Consider the following 13103-nt stretch of genomic DNA (forward strand, 5'->3'; position numbering starts at 1 on the left):
ATGTTTTTAAAATGTCATCTGGTCTTTGAAACACTGAAAGTAGGCATATTGTACTAAATATAACTAAATAAATAAGCTTATAAGAGATCCGCGGTGGTGCAGCGGTAGCATTGTTGCCTCACAACAAGAGGTTCTCCCATTCGATTCTCGGCTGGAGTGCGGGGAGTGCTTTCTGTGTGGAGTCTGCATGTCCTCCCTGCGGTTGGGTGGGCATTCGAAAGACATGTGTAAATGGGCGTGCCTTCGTTGAAGGTTGAACATTGAGCTGGCACCTCGGCGTTCGTGAAAATCTACTGCCAATCATTAGCGGACCGGAGTTCCGCTGTGGCGACCTCTAACTGGGCAAAGCCGAAAGACGACAACAACTAAAGACGCAGACAAACTACATTACATTTTATAGGCATTTTGAAATCACTGGATATACAAACAAGTGCTTTTTGTATTTCACATGAGTTCTGTGAATGCCACTTTTAGGTTTATAAAATGTCTCCATTATTTAAGTGCTTTCTGTAGAATTTGAAAGCCTTAATTGCTAACTACTGTTAGTCTCTAATATGCAAATCAACAAAAAGCAGTTTGCGTACTTGAATATTCACATTATAAAGAAACATACCTGCCGAACTCTCTTCTTGGAGCTTCCAACACGGAATATTCCTACAGTATGTAGACCTAAGAAATTAAACAAAGTGTACATTACTTCACCCAAACATCAATGGAGATTTAAACTTATACAAGCACATCTGGAAAAATCATGTATGTAGTAGCTTATAAAGTAGAGATAAATGCTTTCATTAATAATGTGTATGTGTTTTTTTTATATATATAAAACTTGAACGGCTCAGTGGTGCAGTGGTAGCGCTGACACCTCACAGCAAGAAATTTGCTTGTCAGTTCTCAGCTGGATTGCCTTGTGTGTGGAGTCTGCATGTCTTCCCTGTGTTAGTATGGGTTTTCTCTGGGTACTCCAGTGTCCTCCCACATTACAAAGACATGCAGGCGTCCGCTGAAAATTGGCTTCATTCCAAGTCAGGCTTTCCCAGAAAACAAATAATAAATATGTGTGTGTGTATATATATATATATATATACACACATATATATATATATATATATATACACACACACACACACACATACATATGTATACACACACATATCTATACACATAAATACAGAGATATTCCCTTACTCAAATCTGCAAATATGTATATTTTTCTTTGCTTCACCCCCTACCCTACAGTACTTCATTAGCAAACTTAAGTTAAAATAATATGACACAGATGCAGATCTTGAGGGGGTTAACTGCATAGCCCCACATTCTGTTTGGTACTATTACGTATGGGTGCTATCAGTGAGAATGGTAACGTGTTCACAGTTGTGATTCCATGACGCCCTCTATGACCACACATTTACTTATTTCAAGAAGAGTAAAACTCAGTGCAGGCATGTAGCCTTTCACTTAATAAAACCATTACACACCCTTGTGTTTATGCACAAATTCTAAAGGCACGTGAGTCAAGACAGAAGCATGTACATCTGGACAGTATTGGTAGCAATCATACTGTGTATGTCAAGGTTATTCTGATGTATTGCATTTTAATGGTACTATGCGGCTAACATTTATGACCATGTGGCAGCACAATTAATTTATACAGAATTACAGCACTCTGCCATATGTTGAATACTTCCCTTGTTTTGTATGCAGTTATAGGGTAACATTCTTTCAGATTCCTAAAGTGAACACTGCCAGGTTTTCAGCACTGCATCACTGAGAAGGGCTTCACTTAAGGTGATAAATCAACATTTTTACAAGATAATTCTATGTAAAGAAATATGAACTTCAGGTTAGCAGCAAACTACTACCTGGCCTATAACAATTACAATGTACATATTATTTATTTATTTGTCTTTTGTTGATGGGATAGTCCTACTGAGCTTGAGCCCTTTTTCAGCGGAGGCACGGGGAGAAAAGCTCCAAACTAGAAAATATACAATTGGTCATTTCACAGCATAGATTAAATAAAATTTCACAATAAGTAAAACTAGTATTATTATTACATTAACTTATAAGTGATACAAGTAACAAGAAAACAGCCAACAGGTAATTAATTCTCAGAAAGGTTTGAAAGTAGAATTAATGTACATAAGAAAGGATAACAGGAAAAGGAGAAAAAGGTGAGCAAAGCTGTACAAAATAAGAGGTCATTTAGCAGATGATTAGTAGTAAGGCAGGAGTAAGTAAAAGGAGAGATGGTGAGGAGTAGGTAAAGCAGGATTAGAGAGGTAGTGGTTAGTCTGATGGAATTAAAGTAAGGGGGAGACAGAAGGGGAAGGAGATAGAGTCTATAAAATGTCTGCGTGAAATAAGTTGGGGAAAGGAGAACAGCAGTAGGCAAAGCTGAAGAAAGGAATAAGAATAGATAGAGACGAATGTTATAGAGGAAGACGTGGAAGGAGAGGGGGAGGGGGAGGAAGGGGAAAAGAGGAAGATTACAGAGGCATCTCCATGTACTTTTTAGGCAATTCCTAAGAGCTGTCTTGAAGTCTTGAGAATGTGTAATCTTTATGAGTGCCAAAGGAAGGCTGTGCCATGAAAGAGAAGGAAGGTTGCTATACAGGTTCTGTCCTAGAGATTTGTTTAGGTTTATAAATCTGAAGGATACATGGTTCTGAGCTTATCAGGGAACAAGGATGGTTATAGAGGGAGATAAGGGAGGAAATATTAGGGAAGAGAAAGGCTTATTTAAGATGGACTGGATGATAAGGAAGTTCAGAGTATAGGAGTTGGTTAGGCAACTCTAACCAAACAAGTACATGGAGTGCAAGGCATTGGTGGGATTTAGGTGGAAGGTTGGCTGCAAATCTGGCAACTTTGAGGTATTTGGTTTCAAGTTTGGTTTGTAGAGAGGACTGTAAATTCATAAGGATGTTAGAACAGTAGAAGAGGTTAGGGAGAAGATAAATATGGGAAACAGATTCTGGAGGTGGAGGTAAACTTTTTATTTCAATATAGTAAACAAAGTTTTTGGTGAGTTTTCTTTATGTAGTGGTGAATTGAAGGTCAACTTTAAGTTAGTCATCAATAATTACTCCAAGGAGCTGTGTGTGGGGTTCAGTTGAGATAGTAGTGTTATTGAGGGAGGAGATAGTGAAAGTGGATTAAGATGATGGAGAGATTTAGGTAGGAAAAGAAGCAGTTGAGTCTTATTAGAATTTCGAATGAGTTGGTCATTAGTAAGCCAAGTTTCAGTGAGACTGAAGGAGGTTTGTGTTAAGGTGAGCAGATCAGGGGGGTTTATCAGCAACAGTGATGATAGAAGAGTTATCTGCATACTGTATAAGAGTTGAATGTGGGCAGGCAAAGTTTCCTTTTTATTTAAATGGTCTTAGAACTGATGAAGGAGCACTGCATTTTGAATCAATAATGTGGATTATAGCTTAAAAGTGCATTTGAAAATGGATAAAACTGCTTAAGATGCCTGCAGCATATTTTCTATTTATAAATGAAAAAAAAAAACTATCACTACCCATGTCATTTATGACCATTTTTGTTTCATGGTTATAAATCGGGCTAAATTGACATTTTCAACAGATTAGCAGTGGCTTACTGCAGTCATGTCAAATGCTTTGAAAATATATTTTTTTGGAGGTAGACTTTACAGAAAAACAAGACATTGAAACTGCATTTATTGCCCCGGTTATCTTTGCTTCTTAAACCCATTCAAAATAGAGGCATGGGACTTCTGTACATTGAGTAGTAATATAATCAATCTTTCCCACCTTGTCACATTCTGAAGACTCAACATTTTAAGCAATCAGGCTGAAAACGCACATGGCTGGCTAGTAAGGAAATAAGTTTCCATAACCTACACGTCCCCAAGTCCTGCATATTCTGAAAATTATGTACGTGCACATCTATATGTTATCAGGACTCCATGGCAATAAATGTGATGACTTCTGCAATGGGAATAGAAAACATACGTAAAACACTAGTAGCTCCAAAATCCATCCAAGTATAATAATCAGAAAAATGTAAATTTTTGACCCAACTTACTACAATTCTCAGCAATTCTTACTAACTATTCAGATTGCTTTTCTGAGAACTGCTGCATTTAAAGTCATGTACTTGTCAACATAAAATGTCGACTTACACTGAGAAAGAATTGCAGCGATTCTTAAAAATGCAAAAACCTGGATCATAGTAAGAAGAAGACTGCCCACTGCTCAAAAGCAAATCAATGAGGACTGAAGTCATTAAAATGGTAGACCTTTGAGTGTTGGATTTCATATATTTCAGAAAATGCTCGCCAATGCAAAACCTATTGTTCTAGCAATGTTCTAAATTTATAATAAGCAATATTTAAAATTTGTCCCCGACTTTGGTCCTCTGTCCCCCAATATTTTTTGCTTTGTCCATTTTTCTTGCACTAAGAGGTTGATAGGTATGCCAAATTAATTTGTTTCATAGTAACTACAATAAAATACTCAGAAATCTTTTTTATTAGCAATCAACATGCAGAAATGATGTCAGTCACTCAATCCCTCCAGTAGAACTCAGGAAGTCTGCACTGTAATTATGATGGGCGGAGCCCAAGCTTTTTGTTGGCATGAAATTATGTCCTCACATTTTAAACAAAGGCTTTTATCTCTGGAATCATACAGGTTACTAAAAAGAGTAAATTTCAAACTCTTCCACACAAAATACTTTTATAGTGGTAGTATGCTTTAGGTTCTATGTCTTAAACAGGATTTTATAAGTCAAGGTAAAGACAGTAACTATTAAGTTTGTAATATTTTGTAAACAGCTTACAATATCTTAGCAGTCACTTGAGTTACATGTATATAATCATCAGCATTCGTTTATCCAACTGCGGTACTTGGTTGTAGAGGTATTTAGAAAAACAAGACATTTATGACAATATAAGTAAATAACAATATTACCTGCACTAGGCAGAGGTCAAATATCAATACAGTTTTTTTGTCACTGTGTAAGCTTTAAGATGAAATCTTTTAATATTATGTATGTAGCATGGTTTTGGAATTATTAATGTAAACATGAACAAGCAATATTTGAGGCATACAGACATTAGTAGGATTTAACTGAAGAAGTGCATGGAGGCATCACTTGGCTATCATGAGTTAACAGTGTGCTATGTTGCATCTTTGCAAATCTCTTACAGCAAATGTTTGAATCCAGCTACATAAATTGTTAAGATACATGCAATATGATTAGTGCATACTGTACATTGTCCATTTGTATTGTATTTCTACATGAACAATACATTATTTTGCCATAGTTAAACTAAAGAACATTCAGCATAACTGTTGCTATGCTTCTGCCACCTAGATCCATTAAGTAGAGAGGTGGAGCCCAGATGAACTATGCTTTCATTAGTGGCACAAGTGTCTGATGGAATGGACAGCGGAGCATGAGGACGAGTGACCAGTACTGGTTCATTCCTCCTCATGGAAGGGAAGCTAGATAGGTAGCATTGATGACAACTAGAGGTAGCAGATTGCATCACACACCTGCAGTTTCCACAATGACTTGTGCTCTATTGAACCAGGGAATGAGGGAAGTATGTAGGAACATGCAAACCTTACCTCCTGACCATGCAGCCATTATGAGTTTGCAGTTAGCCTATGGAACTGAAGAGTAGGTTGTTCTTTGGAATCAGCAAAGTGACCCTCTCCCTACCACTTCCCTTCCACTGTAGACTGAATACATGAGCCAGTAGGGTTTCCTAGGCAGGCACCAATGGGTTATAACTCTTCTGCCTAGCCTGGGGATGGATGGCTCCTACCCCCCCTTCTACTGACAATCTGCAAGTGGTTAGGACTCAGTGGTTTTCTTGTTTGTGTTTTCTTCAAATCAGTACCCAGCCAGCACAACATAAATGTATTCTTTATGTCCTTCTATCTACAGTCTAGTAAAAGTCTATGCCCCTAATGCGTGAAAAAGACATAATCTTATACTCTACTGTATCATGACTCTGGCACGACTTGTGTCCAAACAATCATGCGGTGGGAAGACCTCTTTAAATGCATGCCATACATTACTTGGACACTGGGCAACCAGCTTACAGGAATTTGATCAAGATTCGCAATTACAATGTCTGCTGTAGCTTCTCCAATACAGTTTACCTTTCTTAGAGGAGTTGCTATGCCATCTATGACAGGTGACATGTAGCACCCCACATAACTGAATGAGCTCCATTCTCTCTCACATTATTTCACACAGAACTTGGCAAATGAGTCTACATTAATGAGTGTTTTATGTCCTATATATTTATCTCTTAGCTTAACTCCCATATGCTGTAATAAATGCCATCCATAATGCAATAGATCATTGTTTTAAGTTATTGTTTGGATCAAGGAAATCAGTAGTTTACAATCTGTTACCAACTGGAAATTAGTTTTTGCTTGTATGCCATTTTTTTCCACACAGACATTTCCAAAGTGACTTGCTTGCCAATAAGAAAGAAATTGTACACTTCCTTTTCTAAACACAAGTGGATATTTAAACACTGTACCCGATGTGAGTAACCTAACTCAAAATGAAGATCTCATAGTAGCCCGAAAACTAGATTAATTGCAAAACCTATGCTGGTCCAATAAAGTACATTATAGCACATCTTTTGTTACTTCACATTTGTTTCGACTGGGAATTGCTAGAGATATTTCCAATACTTCTCACAGACCCATACACATGCTGTGCCTTTCTTTTCTACTGCTATTCATGCAAAAATATGTCACAAGCATTCACTTCCCCATATAACTGAAAAATATCACACACACACAAGCAAAGATAACAAGTTATGCTAATCATCAAAGCGCTTACTTTTAATAAAGGAGATTCCACAAAGAATAATTCAGCGGTGACCTGTACTTTATTTTTCGTGAAAAATATCACCTTCAATCTAACAGCTGCTTTCTTCTGATGAAAGAGCAATCTTTTTAGCATCCTCAGAGAAATGGGAGAACAAGTGTTGTTCTTCAACAGTTCTTTCAAGAGTTCAAATGTAGTTTGTTCTCAGATTCTGTTCTTGAGCAGACCATACAGTGGCTATCACACTGTTGAACGACTCAGGATACATTTCCTAGGATTACCATACTGAGAACTCTCTATAACATTCCAGTTTCTGTGACAGTATAACCCAAACAAACACACCGACTAAATGCACCAGAAAACAGAGCTACATTTGTCTATGTATGCATTTTTCTTCCTTCGGTTCCAATACTGTACAAATTGAATTCTGCAAGGCACTCAAATGTCCCTCACACTCTTCCACTGTACTCATTACATAAAGATAAGTGAACTGTTCACTGCACGTTTTTGAGGCCATGTGGCATGCAAATCTTTTGACCATGAAAAAAATCTTTGGAGTGCTAACACTACCAGCTCATATTTATTTAAAGTACTATATAGCATAATAATTAACAGCATATGGAACGATAAACACAGTCACCTGACTGCTTTCAGGATACAATTAACTCTTGCAAAAGTCAGAGGCAGCACCAGGTAGCCCACACAGCTTTGTCATCATTTCTTCTGGCACATGAAAATTACATTTTCCATTTTAACTGGAAACGCCTTTTAAAAGAGCACCAAATTGTTAGGCCATTTTAATGCAGGCACGACACCGTGAATATATAGAAGACTCCATGTTGTTTCTCAGTAATGTTACAGTTTTCATCCTCTTTCACCTTACCCCACTATTTTGTTGATTTGGAGAGTGTGTGTGTGTGTGTGTGTGTGTGTGTGTGTGTGTGTGTGTGTGTGTGTGTGTGTGTGTGTGTGTGTGTGTGTGTGTCTAGTAAGCTTAATACAAAGTGCTCATAACATTCCCCAGTGGGTTGCCTGTTGTAAAACCTATGTTGACTGGCAAACTGTATATGGATGGAAGACACCAGGGTAAGGTTAAACATAAGGTGCAGTTTTAACACAATTCTGTATCAAAAGTGCTATTGTATTCTGGTCATAAATGCCCATTTTTCCTTACATGTCAAAGTGTTTAGAAACCTTATAAAGGAGGAGCTGGTAAAAGTCTTTGCCCTTTTGCCTGGCCATTGCTTTAATTGATGAAGGTCATTCATTACTTTTTAATCATCACAGTTCTCTAGCACTGCATCAACGTTTGCTTTACCCATCTCCCTTTCAAATGTGACAGCTATAGAAACATTTTCTGCCTCAGTCCCTGTGACACAGCAGAACAGACAAATGACTTGCACTTCGGTGCTCAAGGTCGAGTTTCCTTGCAGCTCTTTGCTTTACAAAGCATTGCTTTCCAACCAAGTATTTGTGTTGCGTTTTGAAATGCACACTTACAGATGGGTGAAACTGACCATTTTCTGCAAGCTTCCGTCAACAGCACTAAGACTTTATATTTGCTATGTGATATGAAAATAGCTGAACACACATTGTTAGGATAATACTTCCCATCAAAGAATGCCACTCTTCTATCAAACATGTACTATTGTAAAATTGATAGGTAATCCAGGATTATGAGTGGGTCGGAGATCGTAACCATTTTATTATGGTTTTGAGATATGGAATTCACCTTGAGAGAGAGAAATAGTAATTCTTGATTCACTTTAGTAGTTCTTGTTAGCTACATGTCTTCAATCCTTGTCTTTCAAATCTTCCAAATGGTAAAAAAATCACATCACCCTACCAAACTCTCTACAAAGTTAGACAGTATCTATCCTTCAGTATTAGAGCTCCTTTAGTCACGTTTTATCAATTAACAAGGTAGCTACAATTTAAGACCACATTTACAAGGCCAAATAGAATAAACAATTCTCTATAACTGGGATAATATTTGACAAGATAAGCACCCTATTATGATTCACATTTTATCACATATAATTTGTACATATAATAAAGGCACATACGCATAAAACAGAAGCATAAGTATTTTGTTTTCAGTGTGCAAAAATGACCTTAGAGTGGTTTAACACAACCGTAACAATAACTGTAAACTACACACAATATCCTTTTCATGCATCACTGCATTCCTCTCTCTCTCCCCCCTTCCTTTATTTCCTTTTGGAAGGACTAAGCATTAATATTGTAATACGTTACCTATGTACCACATTTCTAAAAGTGTGGAACACATGGAACACTAAGCAATTCCATGTATATATGGTACCCATGTGGTACCCATTCCTGCAGCTTATCTCTTTTTTGCAATCCACTGTTATAGTTTTATCTATATGCAAGTTGACCTATCCATCACTCATATTCCTAGACTTAGACTTCCTCTTCTTGTAAATAAACAGTAAACCTGGACATAGATAGTGCAGCTTGAATCCATACATTTTAACATCAGAGTGAGCTCATAAACCTCTGATTTTTTTGTTGAGTACACAACTGAGAAACCCTACTGTCTCCATTTCATACTGTAGAAGACAGATCTCTCATCAAGCATATTGAAAAATGTTACTAAGCAGTATCTAAGAAGCTATGACTGGGGCCCACAATATTATTCAAGTACTGTCTTACAAGATTAATTTGCTTTTCACTTCAAACACAGTAATCAAATTTATATATACAAACAAATAAATACAAGATAAAGTGGGGATAGCAAACCGAGAGACCTCACTCCACCATTGCAAATAGGATGAATCTTTTCACTCACTTCATATTGCTCAAGGGTCTAGGGGAAGGTCACACCATCTTTAAGTACTAAGAGTACTTGCATTAATCACTTCATTTTGCCATTTTACTAAAAATTTTTTATTTAATTATGGCTTATTTTTTTTTGTCAATTAATTTAGGTGGTACACAGCTACATCCATTCCTACATTATAATCCATAGTTGCACTTTATCCTGGGTCTGCTAAGAATAATGCATACAACAGATGCTTAAGACATGATAGTTCTATATGACAGATAACTGTTTCAGTTAAAAACTTCAATGTAAACAAACAATAGAACAAGCAAAAAAAAAAAAAAAAAAGACATAAAAAGTCTGTAATTTGCGGCCATAAACAGCCTTCCACTATTTCTAGCACTGATATTATTCATATGACAAACAATATTAGATGAAGGGAAGAACATCTTCATGACCAAGAGGCAGTTTTTAAAACACTGACAAGCTAGCAACAATTTGGAGTTACGCAACAAGAAACTCTACTGTTCAACAGTTTCCATTGCAGATCAAAAGTTTTAGGATACTGTCTGAAAATAGTGCATTGGTCCCATTGCTTTGCTACCACCAATGCAACCTTTTCCTCTAGTTTCATACTCTTTTGAAGCTCTGCAGATTTTCAGATGCTGCTGCCTTCTTGGAGCTGTTCCTTTCCTGTGAAGCCATCGACAGCCAATTCTAAAGTATGCTTTCAATCACTGCCTCTCCATACTGTTACCTCTGATAAGATTGGACCTCTTTCAAAGCTTTCTAGATCACTAAAGAAATTTTAGCAACAGTATAATAAACACTAAAATATGTAGGATACAAGAGTTGCATTTTACCTCTTGTGAAAATTAAAGAATCCTGATCTATGAAAACCTTCTACCCCTTCAATTTCAATACACTTCCTAGTATCCACAGTTTAGAGAAGTATTTGACCTCTTCCAGAACATATATCTTATTTGTCCTGGTACAAATACAAATGTTCTTAAATCTGAGACACCCATCTATTTTTTTCAGGTACACTGACCAGTTCTTTTGAATTATCACATTTTCCCATTATACAAGCTGATTTTCCAAGAGTTGATTTCCTGGCTTCTAAATCTGAAAACTACATTTTCAAATTAACAGTGCTTTTTTGCATTTGCACTACAGAATCCATTGGGGCAATCTGTCTTCTACCTCTTTAATCCTTTTTCCACCCAGACATTTCTAAACCACCATTCAGATTTCATTCATCCTCGATTTCTTGAGAAGGTCTGCTCCAAACAGACCTGCTGCATTCCTGACAGCCCACTTTGTTCACCTCAACTTGAACAATACCTTTGCCAGTGTTCTTATCAGCTTATGTTTTGCACCATGTTGGAGTGGAAGCAACAAGTCGTTTGCTAAAGCTAAACTACATTTTTCCTCTTTAAGCATCCAGCCAGTATCACTACTAAATTGAAACAATCTTATCTATTCATAGCTGTTATACAGGAAATATAATTATATGAAGTCTCAAACACATTTTTAATAACAGTGCACTAAAAATAAAGTACAAACTATTAGTACTGTAAGAGTTTTGCAAAGCAGTGTTAAGCTAACCGTATACAGAAAATATAATTATTTTGGTGGTATACCCAATTTGTATGCTTTACAAAATATATCCATCATACTTAATGACAATTCTGGTCAAATCTAATCTTTTATGTCTACATTTCTATACTGAGAAAAAATATTTATGCTTGTTTTAATACATCTGCACAAAAAAGAATTTGTTTTATTAATCTCTGTTTGCGGAGTGCCTGAAGAGTGAAGGCTTGTGAAGAAATTATGCATATATACAAGATTTAGTTAGCAAGAGATCCAGTACTTCAAAATATAAACATAATTCCTAATCCTTATGCATCCTAAGTACATAGACTTTCAGAAATAAGATCAAATTGTTGGATTTTTTATAATGGCATGCTCCAAATCCTGAAGTAAAGATTAAAAAAGGTTCAGTAAAAATATAAAAATATATAATTTCATGGATAAGATGAGAATGCTCATTACAGACCTCCATTTGTAGGACTGAGATTAAAAATCATAACAGTGTTTTAAAAATGCTTACAAGTAAAAACAATGTGGTTCACCTTTCCTAGCATCAGGTGGTGGGGCAATTAATCTTTTCCTTAGGTGTCCTACCTCCACCAACAGCTACCTAACTTCCTTCCCCAGCACCTAAAGAAGACAACCAGTTTTTATAATTTATATGTGTTTTCCTAAGAGACATATGGGTGACTTCAGTCTCTCTAAAGACATTGGTTCATTACTATTACAGATCAGAACACAATGACTGGACAATGTTTTTTTTTTGCTATATTGCTATATATCATATAATCTAAGCAATATTACATCAGTTATTCAGTGCCTGCCTTTTCTTAAACAAACATCTTTAATAAACCATAACTTACTACATTAGCAATCATACATTTATATAAATGAAAATAAACTACACCGACACAATCCTAGTCACAAGCATTTTACATCCCAAACCATACTGACACACTCCCAGATGCAAACATTGTACGTCACTTACAATCTACCCAATCTTTCTAACTCAAACATTACATAGCTCATTTAAGTCCTGCCGCCTTTTAGACCTCATTCAGTGCTTTGACCACATTTTAGTGTTATATTATCGGATTAATTAGGACAGAAGATATGAATCTGTTAACATTTAGCGGGGTTTTTTTTTTTTCCTATTTTGGATTACAAACTGCTATCAAGAGGATAAGAGATGAAATAGGATAGACAAGACCAGTCTCTAACCAAATGGGACAGGGTAATTCAAGCACAAAAAGAGAATGTGGCCCACAAGGGCAGATAGCCTTGTACTTGCCTACAGACCTACAACAAGAGAAAGAAGGGAGTAATCACTTACATTTTCTGTCGAGCATACATAAATGGAACTTCCTGACTGCAGCTTTCTGTAGAAACATGGACATCTACAACATTTTACATGGACTTTTTCTCAAGCATATGTTCACTTATTTCATGTTAGGGTAGCGAAGAATCTGGTACATAGCAACAGAAAGAGCATTATCAAACCAAACCTCAAAAGTTTTGGGCAGGCATCAATAAACTTTTACACCCTGGTCGTTCTGTCACACCAACCCTATCAGGCACAAACCATTATAATCCCAAACAAATTGTTAATACCTTTAACACTTTCTTTACAGAGACCATCCAGTCTCTTGCTATCCCCTGACAGCTCAAGCCTGACTGCTGCTATATCCAGCTCACTCTCTTCATTTCACTTTCAACCTGTTCCTACATCCCTTGTCTGTACCCTTAGTCAGAAACCCAAACCAACCACCCCCTCAGCTGATCTACTACCAGCAGAATATTTACAAAAAGCTGCAAAAGCCATAGCCTATCCCATATCCATCCTGATTAATAGAAGTATAACTGAAAGAACCATCCCATCTATCTGGAAAATTTC

The 13103-nt window shown here is 36.6% G+C and overlaps 1 protein-coding gene across 1 annotated transcript in view; it reads right to left on the reverse strand.

The window, feature by feature from the left end:
- LOC122789809 (rho GTPase-activating protein 6-like) overlaps nucleotides 1–13103 on the reverse strand; it is a 442274-nt gene that overhangs the window by 172826 nt on the left and 256345 nt on the right. Inside the window, exon 5 of the mRNA XM_044057251.1 lies at nucleotides 614–669. Within this exon, the coding sequence (XP_043913186.1) occupies nucleotides 614–669 (56 nt within the window). The remainder of the gene's footprint in view (nucleotides 1–613; nucleotides 670–13103) is intronic.

This window comes from Protopterus annectens, chromosome 15.part0 (assembly GCF_019279795.1).
Source record: "Protopterus annectens isolate FY-2018-M chromosome 15.part0, PAN1.0, whole genome shotgun sequence".
Taxonomy (NCBI): Eukaryota; Metazoa; Chordata; order Ceratodontiformes; family Protopteridae; genus Protopterus; species Protopterus annectens.